Source organism: Temnothorax americanus, unplaced genomic scaffold, assembly GCF_048541705.1.
Source record: "Temnothorax americanus isolate GAGA-0224 unplaced genomic scaffold, ASM4854170v1 Scaffold1, whole genome shotgun sequence".
Taxonomy (NCBI): Eukaryota; Metazoa; Arthropoda; class Insecta; order Hymenoptera; family Formicidae; genus Temnothorax; species Temnothorax americanus.
The window spans coordinates 6720841-6747270 of record NW_027509230.1 but is presented as its reverse complement, the minus strand read 5'-3'; the positions used below and the strand labels follow the sequence as shown (position 1 = coordinate 6747270).

Below are 26430 nucleotides of genomic sequence, written 5' to 3'. Positions count from 1 at the left end.
TACGCGATGGTGGGTGGGAGGGGTTGGCGGAATGGTAGAGTCGTTGGAGGGTGTACGGGTCCCTTAGAGGGACGTAGGACGAGGTCGTCGGAGATGTAGGGCCTCGGGTGGCACGATGTACGATGGGATCGAGATGAGATTGTCCCGCTAGGCTTCTCCGTCTCGCTTCTACCGTGCTCACAAACCACCCTTTACCCTTAACGGCCTTCTTCTTCGATAAACTCTTTACACGGCACGAGTCATCGATGCCTTACTGCTTTTGGGATCATCGTAAAAGACGGCTTCTTTTAAAGCATCTTCAACGAGATCTTATTATAGCTCATGTTACCTATATATATATTTCATTGATCCGTATTTAGCGACGTACTCTATATCTAAAAGACATTTAATATAATTTAAATTATTTTTGAATTATATCTGTTCACTGGTTATAACGTTGGGATGTCAAATAATTATAGATTAAATTTATAGAAATTGTGTAAATAGTTATTAACAATCTTGCAGTAGTAATTTAAGCGTGACGTATTTCTAAAATTCAAAAATTGAATATATCGATTTAGTTGGTCTAAGAAATATCTGTACGAAGTATGTGTTTGAGCGGGAGGGAGGGATTATTGGTCCAGGATTATAAGCGATGTCTTGGCTCAGTCAGAAGACGCAACGTGCATTTGATAGCCCTATCCTGGGGCAAAGACCCGTTGGTAGGCAAGGGTGGAGGCTGATTTTCGGGCGCAAACTCGAGTAAGAGGCGACTGAGGAGTAACACAGAAGGAAGGGGCACGGGGGGGGAGGGCGTAGGAGGAGGGGATTCACGAGATGAGTTTAGACACACGTGGAGAGACTTAGACGAGACGGGACGAGACGAGACAATGCGGATATTGGACCGGGGAAATATGGAGGCAAAGTAAGACGAGTTGTCGATACCGAGAGAAGACGGCGACGAAGATGGCGACGGCGCAAGATAACGCCGGTAGACAAACTTTCGAGGTGAGGCGGTATCCTTGGCAGTTATCAGAGCCCGCCGCAAAGGTAAACGTAAGCCTTTAGTTTGAAAGCCCGCTCCCCCGAAGAGTTTCTTGTCATAGGATAGGTAAGGTAACAAGCGGCAAAGTATCGCTGTTGATACTTGAGATTGCGGATTATCAGTATAGGATATCATATGCTCTATTAGACGTATGACGTTGTTGTCAAAATAAATTTGCTCACATAAGTTTCTATAATTGACTAATTTGTAGATAGCTGTAAAAACGTAGAATAATCGAGGGCGCGAAAATAATCGTAGGTGAGAGTAATCGAATTGCGTGTCATGTAGCGCGAATTCGTCTTTCTCGTGCCAGTTTCTCGAGCTTGCGCCAGTGATTCGTACTGATCGTAGTCGGCAATTTCAAATCCGATCGCTAAAAGCGCGTCCGGGATTTCTTATTTTGGGAGCTGGTGTCATTGAGACGGACGGGTTCACCAGTGAGACAAAGGATCGAGCTCAATCGTGCGAGACCCCCGGGGGTGATCCGTGGATCGATTTTCCGGGCCGCAAGAAGTCGGAGAAAACTGGTGGAGGAAGAGAGGAGGAAGAGGGAACTATCTTCCTGCAGGCTCACGGGGGCATTCGTCGAACGTTTTGCGATGGGTTAGTCGAGCTCGCTCACTGCAGGAGCGAAAGTAGGACCTGTTTAATGGAGCTCGAACCATTCTGGAAATTTGATCGGCGAGAACAGCCAGCCAGCCGTTCTTCCGTGCCCCCTCTATGTCCTCCTGCCGTCGTCTTCTTTCGTTCTTACTTGCTCTTTTTCTCCGCTTATTTCGACGATCGAGCTCTTTCTCCTTCTCTCACATTCCCCACTCCGAGTTGCTTTTCCAACTTTGATTTGATTCCGTGTCCTTCTGTTCTCTTTCTCAGTTTTGTACCCGGTGCAACTATCGAGAGCACCGATTTTAGAAAATCTCTTTGCATACGTCATTGTCACTCAGCTCTATGCAGATAATTTATTATATTATAAATTATAAATAGATAACTTTGTTAAATTTACGAATTAATATTTATGAAAAAAGTTATGTTATATTAATTTAGTAATGTTGTGAATATAATAAACGACACGTACCATTAATTAGAGAGTCAATTTATATAAATTATTGCAAGATTAGATATAGCTATAGAATTTAAAAAATCGGCTTCTCTCGTCATTTAGGTTTTATTGTCAGTAACGTTAGGGGTGTGCGCTCTGTTCGATTTGGACCAAATAGTGACGAGCGTAAAGAACGGAAGAAGGACAAAGGCAAATCAGAGATAAGGCCTGGACTGGCGTCGGCAGTTTTGAAAATTTACTGTCTCCTCGCTTGGTGGCCAGGGAGATGTAACGCTTTCTGTTTGCATGTAAAGTATCGCCAGTCGACTGACCATGGACGCCATTGTACCGAACGTACCAATGTAGATGTATACAGGGCACTGCTGTGCTCTCTTCGTCGGGAGAACGATACGAACTCTGGCAGGAAGTGACGTGCTCGCGAAATGGAGTGAAAATTCTACGGCAGGAAAAAGCCACGGGCAGCGTTACGTAGGGAACCGTTACGTAGAATTGCCGTCGTGCTCTTTATTAATGGATTGTTTGACCCATTTGGAATAATCTTTTTTTAATACAAATATAATTAGTGTGCGCTATGTTTTCAATATCTTAATTTTACGTTGTTTGATTACTTTACAGATTTACCTTTAATTTTTGTTGATTTTGTGTGCTAAAATTATAAGCATTTATCGCTGAAATTCTTTGATACGTTTGTATTACCCGTTACTTTTGTAAATTTGTACATATGGTACATGAGAAAACGTGATTAGGACAAATTCCATAGAAGGCTTATATCTTGAAGTTGGCTTGTTTGCTCGGCCATTCTCCACGCATTCATCTTTAGGTGACCCTGTCCACGGAGGACCATACGGAGAAGGACCCTTCGTGGCCATTACTCGGCTAGCAAACACACTTCGACCGTCCTTCCATTCTGTCGTACGTATCCCCAAACTCCCTGTATCGGCGGGAGATTTCTATTTAAATGAGAATCCATTAGAATCTTGAGGCAGACGCGAACGCGCGCGGCATCGACTCAGAAAGTTTGCTTCTACCGGATGCTAATCAGCATTTCCTGTTGGAGACAGTGTTCAGCCTCGTTTTTTTAAGAAAAACGACTTCCTTCGAACATTTGCGTCAAATTATTTTGAAGTATACAATTGAAATATATTTTAGTCTTCGATGAAACGCAGATTTATATATCTTTCGGTAATTCTTCAAACTTCAAGAATTAAAATACATTTTCCTTTACTGATAATTAACTTGTAAAAAAAAAAACATAACTTTTTTTTTACAAATTATCAGTAAAAAATAATAAGATATATGAACCGTGAATTTGGTGTTTTTTTTTCATACTGAGATATAAGAAAAGTTAATTGTTGCGTTGTAAGGGCAATGTTTATGCGACGTTACAATTTTAACTGTGGTCGTCAAAGAGGTAAACTCCTACATACTGATTGTGAAAGCTCCGCCAAATCGTCCAAGCTCCCGCCGCAAGCCTTAATACTAATGCAAGTCTGTCCTTTCCCGAAATTAGCGCTAATAAGCATTCAAAGTGTCCGCGGATTCAAACGCGGCACGTGTGAATGCGAACGCGGTCTTCAAGAGCGTAACGACGGTAAGCGAGCATGTACCCCATGCTTGTCCCGCATAGCTGCGACGCGGTAGGCCCGCACCTATTTACGTGCTTCAGTATTGGCAACCGTCATTAAGAGACAGCGTCGGACAGAGAACGCACGCGGTAAGAACGGTACGGGACATATAGAAATGACAAAGCCGCTCGTTAGGCCCTCCGAGGGTCCTCACGAGCGGTGCCAAGGGTGAGAACGTGCTTAGACCTCGATCCATCCCTTCGACCTCTGCCTTTCCACCCATCCCGTCCTGTCCCGTTCCCCGGCTCGCTCCGTCGCGTATTCTTGAACACCCTTTTCGCAATGGTCACTTGTGGGTCTCGAGAAGGAAGCCCCAAAAACGGCTTCTGACCATTGACGGTCATCGAAGCGGAATAAGAATTTTGTTATCGCGCATCTCAAATATTTGCGAGCGTCAAATGGCCTGCGTTTTCCGTCATGATTGCCAGGAAATGCGAAAATTTCCCAGAGTGGGATTACCGCAACGGTTGAATGATACAAATTGCTTTCTTCTCTTATGACAGAAATATGTAAAGATACATGTGTTTAAGTTTATATATTTACATATAAAATATAATTAAAAATTTAGGAGATATTATAGAATATTTGCTTTTCAAACGAATATTGGAAGTAAGAGTCGCTAATTAATGTAACTGCTGTCAAAACAAATGTTAGGCGTCGGCAGCTGCCAGATGCAGGAAGTGAGCTGCCGCGTCGGTAGCAATTACGCGTTGACTACATCCATCTATTGCTGCCTCGCCCGTAAACACTACATCGTCTTCTCTGTTACTGCCTTCCGCCTCTTTGCTCACGGCAGCATCGCGTTCTACGGGGACGTTTTGGTGTAGTTACGTTGAGCTTCATTGCGAATCACAACATTTTGGTATTGGCTAATCAGCATTAATTACATTGTTTCATCTGATGTGTCAAAAACATTGCCATGCGTTTACGATCTTTAAACGAAGATATGTAGGTACATACGTATACGGTATACATTGATCTTTTTATTTTAAGACTGTGTAATCTAATATTACAACGAATCATCTATTAAAGGGATAAATTCTTGGTACATGTTAGAGATTAAACAATATACTCATTTTAGTGAGCAATAATAAATCCATTTAATAAGTTGTCATTCGTTAAATTTATATATATATATATTGTATATAAATCATATAAATAAGATAATATACTTCCTCCAGTGACTACATATTCTTATACACAACCCACATATAACAGGGACATAGACGTACGAGGCTAGCTCTGACGGCTGTTCCAGTTGTCATTAATCTTCAACATGATCTAGCAGTAGTCTCATGATTTACGGAACACCTTCCGCGTTTCTGAAACCGCGACAATGTGACGGAATAGCGGCGGTCGAGAGAAGTCGCCCTCCTCGTCGTCGTCGTCGTCGTCGTCGTCGTTCTCGTCGTCATCATCGTCGTCGTTGTCGTCGTCGTCGCAGTCTGGCGTGGGAGTTGGCAATCAGTCAGGGTGATGGTCTCGCCGCTGTGAGATGACCCAGGGTGCCGCGGGTGCGTTCCATCACTTTCTGTCCGTGATGTATGCATGAGGTCGCGGCCGGTGGCAATCGTGACATATACATGCAAACACACACACAATACAGTCACACGGAGTCGCGCGTTACCCCCCCAAGTAGCCGACTCTTCTACCTTTCGCCTTGCTATTTCCCTATGAATATGTGAATTGAACTGACGGAGTTATATGACAGTGGCGCACTCAGGGGGGCTCGTACGTTTGCGAGACGCAGGAGTCCCAGTTGTCGTCCCTCTCGGTACACTAATATCATGCGGATATGTATCATCGCTTTTGCCGGACGGTATAATGGGTCATTGGTTTGCGAAAGTAAGACATTTCGCAACTTTATTTACAAAATGCGATATATCCGTTCGAAAAGCCTCATATGTGTATTGCATGTTGTATGCGATTTTAAATATATGAGTATTAGCTTCATTACTTTTTCTTTCTTGCTCAAATATATCAGTTATTTTTTATTTCGGTTGAATTGTATAGTTAAATAACATTTTATATCAGTATCTTCCGCGTTAACAGTTTCCTAGAGAGGTCCGACTTTAATTTTACTCTACATGGTCTCTGTCGAGTTTTCTTATTATCATTACTGCAAATGAGAAAACGCGAAGAGAAAGTTTTGATTCCATTGATATTACTCGAAACGTCTCGTTGGCGCAGCATAACGCGAGCGTCGTCACACGATCTTATCTTGCGTCCCTTCGGGCTCCGAAGGGCCTAAAGTCCGGAGCCCAAAGGCTTAACAAGTTGCGCACACTTCGCGTGGCAGGCAGCCTGGCCTACGATGTTACAGAGTGGTAATGGAGTTAATTGCCGGCAGAGGACGAAACCGGGGGCTTACGAGTTGAGATAGCCCGCGCACCTGATACCAACAAATTGCTCGGTTCTTACGTTACCGCGTGATGCAGTGTCGGCTTCCACCGCTCGCTGTATTACGAGGCGTCAGGCGACTGAGTCTTTAATCTCGAAAAGTCGCGTAAGTTAGTCATCGTGATCGTCAGTCTTGTAGGCATTTCATGATTTGTAATGATACGGACACTGTGTGTGTGCAAAAATTGATTTTCCTTACGGCCTTCTTTTGTATAGAGTTTGCCTTTTCCTATATACTGTAATATAATCATATTAATGATTTAACTTAAATTCTCCTCATAGTTTTGCTTAATGTTTTGCTATGTTGTATGAGAAAATCTCCAAAATAATGCAAAATTATTAATACATGAGAAAAAAAGATATTATCTTTTATAACAAATTTTACTAGTCAAACTTTTAATATTTTTAATTTATATTTTTGACGTAATTTTGATTGCGTTCTAAGAGAAGAATTTTAGAAAAGTAAATTAAATTCGAAGAAATTTGAGTAAATGTTCTAAATTTAGTTTCTACAACTAAACGAGGCAATTGTAATTTGAAAAGAATACATTGGGATATAGAAATAATTTCCATCATTTTTAAAAGACAATACGTAACACAGCGGGTTTCCGTTCGTTCCGCAGAGATCGCAGAATGAATAACGAAATGATTGCGGGAGCGGATGTGATTACGCGCGGCGCATAACAATTAACGGGTCTGCACTAACTCGTGCTGGAAGTTCGTGAATTCGAGCGCTACCATGTACGTGCGTGAACGAAGGTCAGATTGCGCGGGTTTCGTCATTAAGCACGGATACGCTGATAGTATCTTCGGACCCGGGAGTGAATTCCACGAGGAGGGACTTACTCGTTATTCGTTATACCCGCGCGAGTCCGACGTCGACGGGAGAATGGCTCGCGAAATAGGATAATGCCTCGGCAGGACGTTCCATCGGCGCTGTGTCAGGGGACGACGACTAGCGCGACACAGAAAAGACATTAGCCGCGAAAGGCGGGCGAGTGGGGCTTAGGGTTTCCGTGGCGATAGGATGATGATGGTGGGACTGCGAGACCCGGCTGCCCGGCTGAAAACGTCTCGGGCTAAGTAAAATTACGAGGATGTTTCGCCCGTTTATGTACGCTCTTTTTACGCCGCTGTTCCTCGTCATCGAGTGTTGCTCGAGAACATAATTTCTTGTCTCTCGCACTGTAGGAGAATGACGTGTATATTTGTACATTTTATGACGGCAGCATTTGCTGCCGCCGAGTTTTTGTACTCGGATGCTCTGAAGGCTCTATTTTGTAATTATATAATTGTACGTTTGTTCTCAATATAATGTATGAAGTGTCCAAAACATCGTCGCTAGACTGTAATTAATATATCAGGTGTAGACACACACACACACACACACACACACACACACACACACACACACACACACACACACACACACACACACACACACACACACACACACACACACACACACACACACACACACACACACACACACACACACACACACACACACACACACACACACAGACGTGTTAATTAGTCGCGAAACTTTTTGTTAGGGGGCCGCGGCGTATTATTTCCAGCAGTCTGCGGTTAAAATTTGATTAACTGTTCGTGCTACACCTTCAGTTATTAACGTCATCGGTTTTGTCGGTTCAATTAAAAATCAATTTCGTAGGGTCCACTTAATTGGCTCGTTTCGCGCAACGCGACGTTGGATATTACCTTACCACCTATATACCCTTTTGTCTCGTGGCATCGTCTTATCGGGGCCGTGCAGGATTAATCGCTTATCAGGCTCAAGGCTCACGTGCAGGTTGGAATTTAATCGAGAAGCAGGAATATTAATTAAATTATATAGTCTGTGTTGGATACGGAGTCTATTTCTCAAGTCATCGGTATTCACAGGGTTAATTAATTTTAATGATGTTGACATTTATAGATTAAAAAGACTTGAGAGATTTAGAAAAGAATATAAGTGAAGTATCAGAGATGTAAATCATACTTAGATAAGCATGAAATTGTTTTCTTTGACAAACTGAGTGTGCTTGCACTACTTTTTTTCTAAACGTTTTATTTAAAAAGATAATAAATAGCAAAACACAAATATTACTATCATTTATTATTGTTTGTCGTATTCTATATATTTTTGAAAGTTATACATATATTAAAGGGATCTTTTTCAAGTTAAACATTAGTAATAATGTTTGAAATTATCAGCAATATTTGATATTTCTGCGATTCATCTCCAATTATCGTATTTCGTGTCCAATAATTTAGCACAAAGCGCTTAATTCTCCGAAATCACAGGAATAACGTCGCGGTAAGAGCGGAGGTTATTCCCCAATTAAGCGGCTAACGAATATCTACTTTGCCTAAGTCCAGTCTTTCCGATTTCGAAACCCTTTTGAACGAAATAATAGTTACTCCAAATCAGCCATGGCTGGTGAGAGCTTTATAAAGTATGCTCGCGAATTTAAACGGAAATTGTAATCGGTATGAGTATGGACGGCCTCTTCGACCGCTGGCAAATCAAAGTTTTGCCGGCATTAAATGCTAATGAGAACCGGCCACATAATGGCTCGTGTGTGCAGCCTGACGAACGTTCGAATTAGAGGCGAGAGTTGGTAGTATGAGAGAGATATATATATACCTATCCTCTCTTAGCATCATGGGGACGGGAATGGATCGAAGATGAGTTGAGTGCAGAGAGGCGAGGAGGCTAGAGAATTCTCTCGCCTGGAAATGCTCGCTGGTCCTTGAGCTGATTAAATTCTTTCCACCGTGATTGCTGGTCCCTGACGTTTTCATAGGTCGAGGATTCGGTGGGGTCGCAGTGGGCTGCAAAAATATCGTGCGCGTATTATTGTCTCAGCTTTAAGTATTTTTGAATACCTTATTATCCTTATGAAAGAGAAAAAGAGAGAAAAGGTACTGCGAGGGTGGACGAACTTTAAACTTTAATCTTATAATTGTGTGTTAATGTTTTTTTTTTTTTTTTTTCCCCCAAGTAAACTTCGAGATTCATTTTTATGAGGATGTAATTTGCATTGAAAAATTTCTGAATTGATCTTTTCGCGATTTTTGTTGAATAATAGAATAAATTTGTTTGTTTGTAAAAATAACGACTCTACTTTACTTTAAGGAAATGTTTGAATTTTTCTAAAAATGTTTTGAAAATTTCTGAGGAAATTAATATTTGCTCGGGAAGACATGTATGCGATTTTCAGAAAGTTAATATATTTTTGATCGCAACTTCTGTATCTGTGCGATATACGTGCCGGAGTTTGCCTCGGACCTCGTCGGCCTGGCGGAACTTTAAATTCTCGTGCCACCTCGCTTAATCCGCGGCTTAAAGAGCTTAACCCCACGAATACCTCGTCAGGACCTCCCTCGACGGCGCGGCGGCGGTCGTCGCGGTGCCAGAGAGCAGGTTTATTAGCGCGCGGATTTCGAAATTCTTTTCATCCCCGGTCGGGACACGGAGCCACCCACGCCGTTTACATAAGCGAGTTCCCCGGATTGCCTTTTTGATATGTAGATAAGGGGGTGGTGCCGCTTTTACGCCGTTTACGCCCCGCCGCGGGTTAAAAAGAAGTCCGGGATCTCTCCGTTCCCAATACCTTGCAACAGCTTCAGTTAGCGCCGTCGTACGACCTGACAGACGTCTTTGGAAGGCGTCGCGAAAATGTATTCTAACGCGACAATGCGCAATAACTGTGACGATTCCAACTGAGCATTTGCAAGCAATAAATCTTGAAGGTAAAACGAAAATATTTATTATATATTTTTTACCGTTAAAAAAAACACTAAAGACATTATTAAAAAATAAAATGTGTAGTCTTAAAAAAATATATATATGTAAAAATACGAGATTTGTCGGTACATTTGAAGTAGTTACACAGCTTACAGTGTTTTCTTATAATTATGCTTGCGTGGATACGATCCCGTGCAGAATGTCGTAATTTTGATTTCCTCCAAGGAAATCTCTTAGGGCAGACGCGATAATCGACGAGGTTCTGGCGCCGCACGTGAACGTTCGCAGAACGAAGGGCCGGATGGGGTCAAGGAGTTATGGCTGGGTGAATATGGTCGGGGTATAAACAAATTACACGCGAACGGTTTCTTGACGGTGATTAGCGGTAAATCTTGTTAAGCAAGTCTACGCGAAATTCAGGGCGAGAGTGTCGAAGATGAACGTAAAATTAATGAGATCACGATGCAAAAACAACAATTAAAAAGGCAAAAAAAATTTTATACACCTTGTTGCGATTGTATACTACTGTTGGATTACTTTTTTTTTTGCGAAACGCCACAATTATTGCAAGGGAATACTCGCGTTAATTTTTTCGCATTTGTTCGTCGACAAGAAGTCGTTGCTCATTAAAGTCCGTCGTCCGACAGAAATGGGGAGCTCGATAAAAGGATAAATGACTGGTTCGCTCACAAGATAGTTCCTTGTTGGTGTTGGATTCTCATGGGACTTAACCGCGGAGAAGCGTGATCAGCTGGCAAGGAAAAGAGAAGAAAGAACGAGCGAGGGATTGGTGCTTCTCTGTCCCCGTTGCTTCTCAATTATTGGCCCGCTTCACTCTGTATAGATTCGTTCATTTACTTCCATTATTCAGGATAAACAGATTAGCTTCGTACTTAGCTTCTTTTCAGGCAGCCACATGTGCACGTTTACGCAATTTTGCGATTTCGCACCGTCGTCTTTCTTTCTCCGAAATTGAGTTTCGAGATTTGTCGGTAACAGGAATATTTCTGACATTTCTAAGTTATTAACACAGTATAGTTAAAACAATTGTATAAAAAAATAGCTTCTAATATTTTTGCCATAGAAATTACTACGGCTGTTGCATGTGGGCTTCGCATGATTTTCATTTTGCGACTTTTGCAAGCCGATTGCGACGGGTTTCCGCAATTAGAATGGGAGTAGCGGGCATCAAAGGCGGCTCATGTGGAAGATGCCAAATTTCATCGGAAGCCACGTGGCGACGAAACGCGGAGAGAAATACGCGGAGGCGGACGGAGAGCTGCTCGGTCCGAGTTTGCGAGCTCCAAGCCAAGGGGATTGCCGTATATTAAAGTACTTTTTGGCTCCCCCTTTCGTTACTTCTGTCCCGATCTACACCTCTGGACCTGGCAACCCTCTGGCATCCACCGTCTCTTGCTTTTTCTTTCTCGTGCGAGATCTCTCATCGTTTCCTGCTCGTTAGCCATTCGGTCCACGAGCAATCGTAAGCTCCATCTAAGCTTGTTGCCTATTTCGCACGATGTTTCGTGGCTGCTCATAATACTTGAACGAACCCTAACTTCTCGCTGACTGCTGGTAGTACCTGACGCGCACGTGCGATATTTATGCGATGTTGAAAACGTTGTGTTCTATTCCGAGCAAAAGGAATTAAAATCAATATTAGGTATATTAGAAAAAGAGAATGGATAATACATAAAAAATAATAATTAATAATCAAACTTTGAAGCATAAAAGATATAAAATTTTTATTTGACTTAATATTATGATCAAAAACAGGAACTAGCTAGTTTTTTAAATTGATTTTCAAGTTAATATCGAAAATAATTCACATATGTGTATTTAAATATGAAGATATTTCTCTAGTCTACCATAATTGCTTACTTCTTTATTATGTAACGTTGTTCTTATTTTAAAATACTTTTCTATTACATGTTGAATGACAAATTACAAATTACAGAAGGAAATTTGTATATGAGGAGTAAAAGCAAATGAAAGGATCGCATCAGCAAGACGGATTCGTATCCTTGAATGACGAGATCAAAAATTTCGAGATGGAATCACACGAAACGCTAATCCGTGAACCGAGGCAACATCCATTGGAGGGGGTTCCTTTTGGTGCCATTAGTCATTAGCGATTCTAAAAGCTCCCAGGGTAGAATATTACGGCGGTAGCCACGGCGGCTTTTACCATACTTCAGCTTTATGTGAGGCTCATTCATCAAAACCCAACAAGCCCAACGGCTTCGTGGGTACGTGGGACGGCAATGGCTCGTACGTTGCGGCGAGTTACTTATGATTTGCGATCTTGCGGCATTAGGTATTTTGAAAACGACTGCAGAGAACGAATATATATTTCACTAATATATGTCAAAATTATTTGCATTTTTTTTATAAATTTACAATGTATTTTCCTATGTTTATTTGTTATAAACGTTTTTAAAATAAAAGTTAGTTGGAAACATATATATTTGATATTGGATATAAATATAAAAGATCGTAATGTTTAAAAAGATGCTAACATTTCTAATAAGCCTGGTTCAATTGATTTAGTCTTACATGGCTGCAAGGAATAAATATTAGAAGATGATAGTAGAAGGAAATAATCAGAGTTTGGACTGGTAATAATGTAAAGAGAAGTTATTGGTTCAGATACAAGTTGCATGGCTTCTCTCATGCTCGCGTCGCAGGAAATCGTCGTGTCGTGGAAAGACGTAGAAAAGGTGAGAAGCTGTCAACCCTGTCACGTGTCCAATGGACCATACAGGCGCCCCATTACTTTAGGGCTCCAGAGAGAAATAATAAAAATGCCATTAGTGTCTCGCCGTCCCATGATGCTCGACGATGTGAGCATTTCACCCCAGATTTCGGAACAATATATCTCATCCCCTACGACCACTTTAACGTCTTTGTCACGGACTCTCCCACTTGACGAGGTTAATCCTTTTTTTCTGGCCTTCAGGTTTCCTACGTTCTTCCTTTCCTTCTCGGTTCAGCGATCGGACGGTCTTAAAATCCGTTCACGAGCTGGAACGAAAATAATTGCATCGTGATTCTTCCTACTTCTTCGTCTGGTGTCTACCCGCCTCTCTCCGTCCTTTGTTTTCTTTTGTCGCTCACACGCCCTCCTTTTCAATCCAGAGCCGAAAGTATATAAATCCCCAGGCGGGATCGTCGTCGAAAAATAAGATAAAAATCTCATGGCATCCGAGTTGAGCGGGGAAAACGGTGGAAAAAGGCAAATTCCCGAATAAACACATCCGTACCTCTTTATGATGGCACTTTGTGAATCCATCCCCGCCCGACGCGGTTGTGTGCCGTGCGCATTATTAACTCAACCACCGGAAAATGTCAACGCAGGCAGCCCTTTTCTTATCTCTTTGCTCTTTTTTATTTTACCACTGCCGGCACCCTCTTCATCTTGCCCTTTATTTTTATCATTTTGTTCGACCTCGTGCGACTCGGTGAAGCCCCAATCTGGAAGTGATACCTTCTGCTGATTATCTTTGTAAAATATCTTCTGCATCTTCGCCACCTGAGAATATCTTTGAGGCTATATATATATATATATATATATATATATATATATATATATATATGCTATGGAAACTATTAAATATTTAGACAAATATGTTAAATAGTTCAACGACAATAAATTATAGGTTTTTTAAAAATATTATAAATATTAATAGACACGCGAAGGATACATATACATAGTATACGTACCGAATATTTTATATAGATCGACGTAAATATCTGCTTTAAATGTCTGATAATGTTAAGTTCTCTCTTTTAAGGAAACGGAAATCGCGAAATCGGTTTGCGTATACGCGCGATCTCGAATAGACGACTCGGCACACGGAGATACGATATCGGATTTTCAAACGTTTTAATCACCGTTTTTCTTTTCCCCGTCGCGATTTTCTTTCTCTCCCACCGACGACGGGGGGAGTTCTCTCGCGGAAAGGAGTTATCACCGAAGGAAGCTACGGGCAACCGACGGTTGGCGTAGACCCGGAAAGGGGCTGGAGGCGCCCAGCGGGGGTTAAAACGACTCCCGCAGACGGGGCTGAAGTCTGAAAGATAAGGTGCCCCTCTTCTCTTCTCTCGGCCTCCTAGATTATGGAATGGCACTTTAATTCCACTAATGGGAGAACCAAATGTTAATTACAATTCGAAGTCTAAAAGAGAGACGATTCGCGGGTCCAAGGAAGAGAAGAAGCTTGGCGGGACGGAGTAAAAGATAGAGGCTTCGTGAGGAGGGGATGGTCCAGGAGCAGAATGAGATGAGATTTGCCTGCGCGCAGGAGGGTTGCCTTCTGTGATTAGTATTATTTAATTAAAAATGCCCGATCTCTCACTATTATCCCTACGCGTAATGTCACGCGACAAGATTTGGAAACTCGCTGAGGCGAAGTCGATTATTTCGTACTATTACATTGGCATCCATTGTGTCGTATCAGCCTGGGAAATCGTAATATACGGCGTCATTTAAACTCTGCGTTGTGCGAATAGCAGTGCATCATATTCTTGTAAATATTATCTTAGTCAATAGAATCAATCATTAAGCATTGTTTTTATTGTTTTGTTTTACTTATCCTCAATCTTGTAACTATATATATATATATATATATATATATATATATATATATATATATATATATTTAAATTCTATTTTATTTTATTTTCTTTATTATTATATTTTCTCGTACACAAGTTTGTTCTTTAATTAATATTTTTTAATGATATATATATAAAAGAGTAAAATTTCTTGAATCGAGATAACTCTATTTTTCCAAATGTTAAAAAATGCTTTCAATATTCTTTAATATTTCAAACTTATTTGATTAAAAATTGTGATTTATTTTAATGAAAAAATAAATGCAAAAAGATGACGTTGTTTTTTTTTACAAATCCATAACATATATAGGAAAATTAATGTCTAAAATTTGATTAAATGTATTTTTTGAAATAATTAGATTTATTTTGTTCTTCCATACAAGTATTAAACAATTTTCCCGCGTTTTTGACTGTAATCTCTTAATGTCAACACGACGACATCTCGCTAGACAGTCAGACGATGACGATGATAACGGCAACGGCAACGAGTATCGACGAGAGACGATGCGGGTGTCGGGCGAGTTTCAATTTAAAGTTGGACGAACGTGTCGGGATTTCAATGTACAAAATGCGTATGCTAAACTCTTCGCACCCCTCGTGTGGCGCGCTCCCGCTTCTCTCCGTCTTCTCGGGGGCTGAGAGCTCCGACAGCCGGGGCCCTTGACGGGCGCCGGTGGACAAGGTCCACGCCGACGTTGCGACGGCAAAAATCAGCAAGTCTGATCAGTGGCGCCAAGTAGAAAGGGGCGCAAGTAGAACGCCGCTTGTTGTAGCATACCCGCACGCGGGACGTTCGTCCCGCGTGCACTTTGAAGTTCGTACCCCAAAGGACAAATTACTTTTTCGAGGCGGTCACCCGGCCTTGAAACCCTTACAGAGCGCCCTTAGATCCCTTTAATGATCGCGGCTGTCGATCGAAGGTAATGCATATCAATGGACGGGACGGCGAAACAAACGTCCGATACGCCGATAGTTTCTAATGACTTTCTGAATTTTACTTTTTAAAATGTCTTCCTCCGCGTCGCGATCGCCTTTTGAGCACACTCGACGATATTATTACCGTGATTCAAAGGCTCAATATAAACTTTATAACGTTGATCAGAATTATGGGTGCATCTCAATACAGCTTCAAAGGCTATTATTCTTTCGTCGATATACATTTTGTTGGAGAGAAAGAGAGAGAGAGAGAGAGAGAGAGGGTGTATGGTTTTTATAATAATATACGTATTATAATTTTAAAAAATTTACGTCGCTGTGTGTTATACCTTATGTATTATTTATCTTTGTTATAAAATATTATGATTTGAAACTTATTGTTTATATAAAATGATGTTACCATTAATTATTGTTTTGTAATTGTCTTGTCTTGATAGTTTTCTGATATTAAACGTTGAAAAAATTATATTTGTAAAAATTTAAGAAGGACAGTTTCTTGCATAATATTTATTTGTCAACTCAATGTTGGCCAGTATAGTAAAACGAATATATTCATAAATCTACATTTGAAATATTTGCACACTTATATATTGGGCGTATGTATGTATACATCGGGTCGTCAGAAAGACGAAATAGATCGAAAAAGATGCTTCGATAGCAGGACTCTGTCTTAGGTCGGCGAGAAGTTTCGCTTCAAGAGTTGGATTACCGCGTGGCTATACGGGTGGATTTGAAAATTGTGGGGCCCCCAGGGCTCCCGGGGAGGACGGTGTGGCAGGGTAGAGCGTGATTGATTTTGCATACGACACAGATTGGACAGGTTTGAGAAATTGGACTGGCTTTCTGCCTGGTTTGGCCTCTTCGTCTCTCTCTCTCTCTCTCTTCCTTCGTATGCTCTTGCTTGTTTCTACACTTTATACCCCCTTCTCTCTATCTCTCCTTTTCCATCATTTTCCTTCTTTTGCACTATGATACATTTGGACCTCGCGTTCGTATACGTTATACACGCGTGCGTGCATGTAACTCGCGTATACTCGCCATATCACCGTGCGTATTTCTACGCGGGTCGAAGAAGGGTTCCCTCCCGTATCTCTTGCAGGGAATGTCGAAGGGGATTGGCCTTGAACGAGCGATTTGTGCGATCTTCGAGGATGTATTTATGAGCATTCTAGCCACCCCCGCCTGAACTTTCATATTACGCTCGCCATTTTAGAGAGTCAGCCTTGCGTATAGTAAGTTATCGTACACAATATACGCGTACACATTTTTGCTATATTATTTCTTAGTTTTTCCTTCATCAAATGAAGGAAATTTTCTTTTATAATAATTTTGTAAAATGTGATACATCAAAAGATATATTTTTGTTAAGAGATTCAATTTTCTTGTTAAATTTATTACAGTGTCTTCTATAAATCTTTTAATCGAATTATTAACATTACATTGAATATGTTTTGTGTGTTTTGGCGTAAAGCAAAAAGTATTATATTGATTGAAACTTAAAATTTTTCACGGAAAACGTGCAAAATACGCGTCTCAAAGCGGTACAACGTGTGATCATGCGGGAAGGTTGAGGAGGGATTGTTGAGCCATCCGGGGTCGTTCTCGTCTGGCGTTATCCGCCGACGTCGGAGTGGATAACAGGCCGAACGATTTATTCTAAACCTTTATCCGGGGGCGCCCTCCAAATTTATGAAAGAAGACGCCCGTTTAACCGACTCGCTCAGTCATCCCTCACCGCGGTGGTGAAGCCACCCTTCCCTCGCCTGTCTTCCACGCCTCTCTCCGTTACTCTCACGGAGCTCCATCCTGCTTCGGTTTCTCCCTCAGCTTGGCTCGGCTCTCCCGCTGTGCTCGCATGTCAGCCCTTTATTTTATACCGAAGCGAGTCAGTCCGATTTGGTCCTAATATTAAAGGGGATGTCTTGGCCTCAGCACGTGATCGGGATGCCAAATCTCTCCGATACGAGCCGCGACTCCAGTCCTCTCCGAAACGAGCTTCGGACAATTGCGAGGGCGCGTTGTGTCTCTTCTTGATAGTTGCAATTATGATTGTTGATTAATTGAATCTAAGACGGCAGTCTTACTTCATAAATTACAATACAATGTATACATTACAAGCGTAAAAAATACAATTTTTTATAAATATAACATATATTACTTGGTGATGACTGCAAATAAATTATATAAGTATATATATATATATACAATTAAAATTAAGATATATGCATAAATAGAAAACAAAATATTTGTCCCAGTTATTTGTACGCAATGCGTGATTGATATTTTATCATTGCATGTTGAATTGGATATTATGCTAAATTTATACGTTTTCTCTCAAGAAATCGTATTAATTTCACAGAATGACACTTCACTTACAATGTCCGTACTCCTAATAATAGCGATCAAAATAATGGATTCGAACGTTGTCATTTGCTGCTTACAAGTGAATTATTCGCTCGTTTTATAATTCAAAATAGCGCACTTAGGCTCGACTTTAGTCACGACACATCTGTCTTCCCGCATTACAAAACTCGTCCTTAATATAGTACAAGCAATTAAAGAAATGCTTCGCTTATAAATTAGGATTGACGTGGGAGGAATAATTTCACATAATTCGTTTCCTTTTGCAGTTATATCTGAGCAAAACACGGCAGGCTGCCTTCTCGGCCGATTTGCAGCGGTCTCTCGCACGAACAGTCAGTCCAACCGCACGCCAGCAAGGTAAGTTTTTACATTACTATTTTTGCAGCACGCGAGCTAATTCTCCCTCCCTCCCTCTCTCTTTCTCTTTTCTGCTCATATTTTTGCGACCAAATGAAGAATGATTTATCGCGCAATATCATTCGGCCTGTGGCAGAATGGTCCTAGCCGTTTTTTCATTGCTCTTGCGAAACTTTCGGTGCACGTGCAGTTCCATTGCTTAATATCCGAACGACCTATTTTTCTTTCTCGTGAGACGATACATTCCGATGCACCGAGGAAATGTTAACCAAGCGTGAAGCTTTGATAAGAACTTTAGTTTATGTACATGTGATATAATATTTACTTTCTATATTGTATAAGTTTATAATTTTAAATTGAATTATTTAAAAATAGCTTAATATTTACATTAATTTTTGCTCAAATTAAATTAGTTTGATTGTACTAGGAAAATAAAGAATTATAAATATCTTTTAAAACTTATTTTGTTAAAAAATTATTTAATTCTCTTTAATAGTTCACGAGCTAAATATTTACATCAAAAGAATCTTTTTTTGTGTGATATCTAATATTCAATATCTTCCAGCAAAAGGAAAGTTTTGAAACGCTTGGTATTAGAGTTATCTGCCGTTTATCAATAAATGATCATTTTGTTACTTTTTATATCTTATATGATTTTCATGGGCTCGATTGTGACAATGAGAACGATGTTCGAAAGTACTTACGGGACTTTCGCCACATATAATCCCTCTCTCTCGACAGAGAAAGGCATAAATAATTTAATGACTCGGGAAATTGATATGATTGTGCTTTCTAAGAATAACGTCCTGCTTCCAACGGGCAAGACGCGCGTGGAATTTAAGAGCGTAACATCACGACGATGGTATATCAGAGCTCTCGACCGGAGCAAAAATCGCGTCGAAAGTAATCTCTCATGATAATGGCACTTACTGCGATCAAACTTTCTTCTTTCCCCTTCGTAGAAAATAGTTGTGGACGAGTGCGCCGCCGTCTATATACGGGTCGCGATTATAAGCGATCTCGATCACTTTCTGTCTATGCGTTATGGCTGAATTATCATCGACGCGTTTCCCTTTCCAATCGCATTAGAAAAGAGCTATGATTTATCTAGAACTTCTCAGTTTTTACGTAGATAATATTTTGACTACAATTACAAGTAATTATTTTTGTTTGTTTATATTATATTTAAGAATATTTGAGTCACATAATTTAACAATCCTAAAATAAACAAGATTGGATTTACTTAAAAGTATTTGTAGTTTTAAATGAAAATTGAAGTTAAATATAGATATAAATATATATGTACACATAGGAAAGATGAAATCACAAGTTTAGTTTTCCGGTTAAAGCATTGCCGATATCGATCTTCGCAAATCCACTTAGCTACTGAATTCCGATTTGCATTGGAGCCTCAAGAGCCGGTCAAACGGCCGGCTCCGGCGCTTTCGGAAAGACGAGCGGCGCTCGAGTGCGGGAAACAAAAGCCCGACGTTTCAATTAGGCCCTTTATTAGTTAGCGATAATAGGGCCAGCAGCGGTTGGACCGACACTGGTCTGACCGGATGGCTGGTTGGCGCTTAACCGGAGGTTACGGTGGCTTGTTTGCGCGGATCCGGCTCTCACGATATTAAGGGCTGACTAGGCAGTCTCTCTACCTCCTTGATGTTTAGAATCACCCTCGCCGGCGCTCTCGTGGCCCTTTCTCGAATCCAGGGCTGGGAGAAAGGCCGTCGGAATCCTCGCGCCTTGCTGGTCCATGCCGATTGATTTTCTTGCGCGTTGTACAAGTTCACGAGGATAAGCGGAGAAGTCGAGAGACCCGGTTCTCCGACGGTAGAGCGACGAGGCGCGCAAGAGTGAGGAGAACCCGGGGGGAGGGCGAAGCGGTCGAGCCGAGAGGAGGAATTTGTCGCTGAGGAGGGCAGGTCGCAGCAGTCGCCTGCGGCGAGCCGCAACGATCCTCTCGTCCCGTCTGTCGCACTTTACCGCACGATACCGGAGAGAGTGAAAGAGAGAGAGAGAGAGAGAGAGAGAGAGAGAGAGAGAGAGAGAGAGAGCAGCCTGCTACTGCTATTGCTACGGGACCGTTCGAAACTAACTTAGGGCCGCCGAAACTACACTCGCTTCCCGCGCCGCAAAACGAGCGGCACGGCTAACAAGGCGGGTGCACGAAATACATTGGATATTGATTCGCGAGGAAGAGACGACGGGGCAAAGTGCTCTGAGAATATTTCTTGGACATTCAGCGCGCGATAAATGGCGAGTAAGACTCACGCAGCTGGGAGTTGCAGCTCCTAATGTTATTTCGTGGTTTGAAATTAGGACAACAACGAATGTCGCCTGTTCGCATGTGCTATCGGTGTCACATGACACGCTTGTTGTTCCACCTCCAAATGGCAGTACGATGTTGATTAATCGCCAGAGGTATAACGTTCTAAAATTGTCTTCGATTGATCAAAATGCCATAGCTATCTTAATTTATTTTCGGAATGATCTGCGGTTGATTTATCACGATGGTCTATTAACGCATGTATCGCGATAATAACTGGCGTTCTCCATGCTGTCGCACACGGTTGTCCACGTGGCCTAGCAAATTGCATTTATGTCACGTCGTCTCAATCCATATAGTCCGCAAAATCGGTTTTAGTGTAAACGAGGAAAGCCGGGCTAAGGGTCTCCGGCTGGGTGGGAAGGTGCGGCGGGAGAATGGCTGCGACATCTTGTATTGTCAGATCCCAACGCGACAAATTCATAATTGCGTTAATGCGGGTACGGCGAGGGTTCTTGCCGCAACCACCGCAAGGCGCGCCATGGCGTCTTGCGGCTGTAAGAGAAGACGATATAGCACACAGAAGGGAGCGAGGCGGGTCGGGAGCGGCGGGAAAGGCGGTGGAGAGCGGTCCCTTCTGGTACGGGCTCGTTAATCTTCGGAGGATTACGCCAAGGAAGTATCGCCATTGTGCCGGGCGTTCCTCTTCGAGTCGATAATTATTAATTAAATTGGTCGAACGGGCCACTCCGCGATTTATCGACTTATCGAGCGCGATTTTATGGCGATATCGCGTTTTGGTAATAGTAACGAATTTTTTAAATAATTTCCGAATTTATTAACGAGACGTCGAAAATAATGTTATATACTAATTGGATTAATTATGCATATGGTGAAGTGTTGATTCTTACGCGCGCACACTCCGAAAACTTTAGATTTATATATAATAATTATATTTTCCATTTGAATTTTTCTTTCTTTTTTTTTTTATATAATTTGTTTCACAATTTCTTGTTCAGTCTATGAAAATAATACAATTTATTGTAGTTATTATGTATTCTATTTCTATATTAATAAAAAATATACGTTTAACAAAACGTAGATGCTTTAATGATATTACAATCAGACAGAAAAGTTAGTTTGTATTCCTCATATCTCTGCTGGGATTAAACCAATAGTCCGGTCGTTTCGAGCGTCGGAAACGCGCCGACCAATACTGAAAATGAAAGGCCAGCCGTGAAAAAGCTCGACTTGTAGGTGCTTCATTTCAGTTGGCCGTGGACAATTGAATCATCGTCAAATCGTAGCGGGAGGGTCATCAAATCTGCACGAACGGGCACGGCGAGAGAGAAAGGGTTGCACACGCCGGCCGGTCAGCTCGGTCGGTCGGGAGTAAAAAGGACGGAATTGCGGAAAAGCGGGAGAGAACGGCGACGAACGAACGGGCCGAAATAAAACAGTGATATCGAGGCATTTCACGCACGAGCGAGAGCGTTTAGCAGATTCAACGTGCGTGCCGGTACTCCGCCGTTTCCCTGCCACGGTGAAACGTCCCTCTCTCGTTTCCCTCCCACCTCGATGGCACTCTCATTCTCTCCATTTCTCTCTCTCTCTCTCTCTCTCTTTTTCGCTCGCTCCTCTTAGCGCGCTCTTTACCCTTTTCTCTCTTGCTCTATCACCCTCACCATGGGCCTCGCTGAAAAATACTGCTCTCGCTGACACCTGTAGCTTCGACATTCTACATATGTGCGCACGTAGCACGTCGAGTTGCCGTCGTCGACGAGTGGAAGAAACGAAGGACGACAAAATTGATAGTAGATATCGAAAATCGTCATAAAGTCTATCGAGCGTAATGCTAAAGCGTGATCGAATAACGTAGCTTATTTCGATTGAATTATCGTGACAAGTGTTTAATGCGTTGAGAAATAATCACGTTATATTACAACAGACAACATAAGAAAAACTTTGCTTTTAAAAACAATAATTCGATAAGTCTTCTTTATGTTTTACTGTTTTACTGCTCACTGTTAAAATACGTTGCTTTAAAATAGCTTGGCTCGAAGTCGTAATTTATCGAAATGTTTACAAGGAATTCGTTATTGAAAATCAAAATAAAAAAAAAAAAGATTTCTACTTTGATTTTTGTAGCAAAATTTCGTATCGTTATTCGGGCGCATTTGAAGTGGGTGTCAAAAGGGCAACAAGCTCCACAAGTGGTAGATTTTGCAGGAAGATTAATTCTTATAATTATTTGTGATTATATTCTTTTTGCTGTGATTCCATTTCTTTTGTTTTTATACGTCGCCTTACATTTATTATGAGATATTTATTAGTGACAATCTCGATCATTCTTTTTGAGAAGATTTGATGTGATATTTATAAGAGAATCTTTAATTCATGAATTGTGCTATATTGCTGTTATCTTTTTTAAATAAAAAAATAAACATAATATTGACAAAGTAATATTATAAGAATAGATAAAATGGATAAAAATAAATAAAAGCAATCGCGTATTGCCATTTTGAAGCATCGACTTCAATTGCTAAACTAAAATCAGTTGCTAATAAAAAGATATTGTCGATACTTTTTTCAAAATTGTTGCAAATTGTTTTATTGTTATGTATTATATGCGAAGCGAAGTTTCGTAAAGAGTTTATAATTAATTCATCTAATATCCTTTGATATATGTGTAGCACAGTACATTTGACGATAATCCGTCGATAATTTTTGAAAGTAAAAAGTCGACGAACATTGTGTTACACGCGAGTATTCGTGATGCATTTCCATTGACGCTGATAAGGAAGCGAAGGCGAATCCGCAACGTCGAACAATTAATCGATACGGTATGTTGCGGAATCGCGAATCTACCACGCTTCGAAAACGACAAAAGCGCACGAATAGAGGGGTTGCCTCGTCGCGGGTGACCGACAACGGGCGCGCACACGAGCAACCCCTAACGCGGGCGTGAAATCAGGCGCCGGCCAGGACGTCCGCTCGACTCGGCGGCTGGCGGACAATAAGAATCGATATCTTAATTAACGAACGCCGGTGGGTCCGATGAGCGAACTTCTCGTCGGGCAGAAAGGGGGTGCGGAGGGATGTGAAGAGAAGGGGAAACGGGGGAACGAACGTAGGGGGAGATCCGGACCCGCGTTTTCGATGGGATAGCAAGGACGGCAGACGCCTGACCGGAAGCGAGAGTCTGCGGAGCCCTGCGGACCTCGTTCTACCGGAAGCGCCATTCACGCGGCCCTCTCGCTCTCGTCCGCCTCTTTGCCGATGCGGTCGTTCGTCGTGGTTGTCGTCGTCGCCGCCGTAGTCGCCGACGCTGATACGTTTTTGAATAAACAATACAACTTCCCCACGGCCGCAACCCTCGAAAAAGTTTGGTCGGTGCTGGTGCCGTCAAAAAAATATCCGCGACTCGATGACGGCGAACTGAATTTTTTGTAGGATATTGTTTGTGCTCGCGAGATTCTGGGACATTTCAATGATTAGTAGAAAAAGATAACGTGTTATAAACGTCTCTTTTTTATCTTCTAAAAAAAGATTTGATATCTAATACAAATCAAGATTAAAAATTCAATAGTATACTAAACTACGTAATGACAAAAAGATTAAAATAATATCTATGTTTTTTTGTGAATTAAACATTTTCTAATAATGTGTATTCCTTGTATTTGCCAATATCAAAGGAAAATCTAATCAATAAAGTCAAATTAAAATTTTTTAATTATAACTTATTGATAATTTTTTATTGATATTTTGATAATCGGTATATTGATAATATTTTTGGTAACTAATATTTGGACGTGCAGATGATAACCAAAAGATCCAGTTTAGCGAGTATAAATATTTATATTAATATTTATAGAAGATTTTCGTATCTCACATAAATAATTAATATTTCAACCCAAATTATGATTGTGAGCGGAAATACACGATTTCATCCGATATGACGAGCGTCTCTCGTCTATGACGAACTGTTCTGGCGGCGCCATGTTCCCGGAGATTGAGATATCTACCAGAACGTCCGGCTCGATTAATATCGCCGCGAAGGAAACGAGCGAGGCTGGGTAAATTAACGAATTGGAGGGCGCCCTTTCCAAGACGCTTTTACCGCGACTGGCTAATCCGATAAAGTGACAGCTTCGCACGAACCTCTTTTCTCACGCTGACATTCTGCCCGATGGGATATGACACTAAGTATTCTATATTGACTAATAAACCGTTATTCTGCGGCTTCCCCGCTAACGAAGCCTCGCTTCTTATTTTCTTTTCGTAATAATGCTGGGTCTTTCAATTCGCGGATGTCGTCTAATGCATTGTATTATATTTCTATGCACGATTTGGTCTAAAAAGACCGAATTTTTGAAGCTGCTCGTGCGTAATTCAAATAAGGGACTCAGGTATATTTCTCTCCTCCACCTTCTTCTCGCGATCGTCGTTCACACTCTCGGTGTTTCCGCTCCGCTCGCCCGGGAATATCCTGACGCAGGACACAGCTGGAGAAACCTCGTCAAGGCCGCATTGGTGGACGCCTCAATCAGGACTAGCTTTAGAACCCAATTTCACGAGAGAGAGACTATTTGCGCGTGCTTTGGCCGGCAGTAGGTTTGACCTCTCGTTAATCACCAAAGGACCCGAAGCACGAAGGCGAGTCGGACAAGCTGTGTAGTTGACCGCAATGGCTGACCGTTGGCCCGGTGGACAAACCCTTAAGGTTACCGGGATACAGAACAATGCTCTGATAGCGTATTTTGGGAAAATCTGGAAGTAAAAGAGTTCATTTATTTTTCCGTCGTGATCCTGCGATCGCTTATAACTATCATCCAAGCGTGAATGCTGAAAAATGATATCCTTTACATCAGCAACGTTCAAAACTGGAATTGCATCCGTATTAATCGAACTTGTTAGATGAGTCAATATTTGGATTGTAAGCGATACGTTTGCCACTGTAAGCGATACGTGCAATGATTCCACGCAGGTTGAGGCATCGCCTCGAGCAGTCCTCGTTGGCTTGTACACAACGCCTAATCGCTGTATTAGCTGGCTTTGTGGTTAAGCTATGCTATTGCCGAATTAGGGGTGATTCGCTTCGAAACACACCCTCCCACATTTGTGCCGTCTAGGTGAGCATAACGCGCATTTGTATTTGCAACATTAGCCTTGCTAAGTTGTTCGCAATATTTCGGATACTTTACGAAGTTATCACCTTCGAATGCCTTGAATTTTCTACGCAGGCACATTTATTGTATAGAAAGATCCGCATATATTTATTAGTACTCCTTATAAAAGAGTGCATTTATAAGTATGTGGAACTGTTTATTAATATTCAGTAATATATGGTATCAGGTTTGGAATAATACTGAAATATAAATCACAAACACTGATGGTAAATGCCTATCTTTATTAAAACTTTTTCTAACTAACTGCATCTTTCTTGTGTTATGATTTACAAAATCTTGAACATGAGAAAGTAATAATTAATTAAGATATTAGGTACTACAAACACATGACTAGATATTAAATTGAGCAAAAATTTGATGCCGAATAATAAATAGCTAGCTTTTATTTACGCCTTTTACAGAAATAGTCGAATCACGCAGGCTATTTTGATGAAACTTGACGATATATGGTTTTAGGCAGATTTACATGGCTTGCTATATGTCGGACCGCCATAGTCTCTTGGCGCATATCGTTTGTTGGTTTTGCGGTGTACCATAACGCTGCCTTCCTCGTAACCTCTTTCCCTCCTCTTGGGAAAAGCAGGCTTTCGGCAACATCGTTCAGTAAAGGGCTCCTTCCGCCGCGCCGCCTTCGTATTACACACGAATAAAATCTGATCATGAGATTTACGAGATTCTTATAACTCCACGGTACCCATCAGAGAGAAAAGAACGACCATCCAATTTAAAGATATTTATAGAACATTTGTGGTTAAGGAATATTTTTTTTATTTATAAATCTGCATAATTCTAATGATATATACTATTCTTATTAGCAAAATTTTGCATACAGTAT

General features: G+C 41.3%; 1 protein-coding gene across 8 annotated transcripts in view; it reads left to right on the top strand.

Moving 5' to 3' along the window:
- The window catches only part of LOC143895660 (uncharacterized), a 281499-nt gene that overhangs the window by 143701 nt on the left and 111368 nt on the right, over nucleotides 1-26430 (top strand). For all 8 annotated transcript variants that reach the window (XM_077402963.1, XM_077402959.1, XM_077402955.1 and 5 more), the window contains one exon: nucleotides 18047-18137. In XM_077402963.1, the coding sequence (XP_077259089.1) occupies nucleotides 18047-18137 (91 nt within the window). The remainder of the gene's footprint in view (nucleotides 1-18046; nucleotides 18138-26430) is intronic.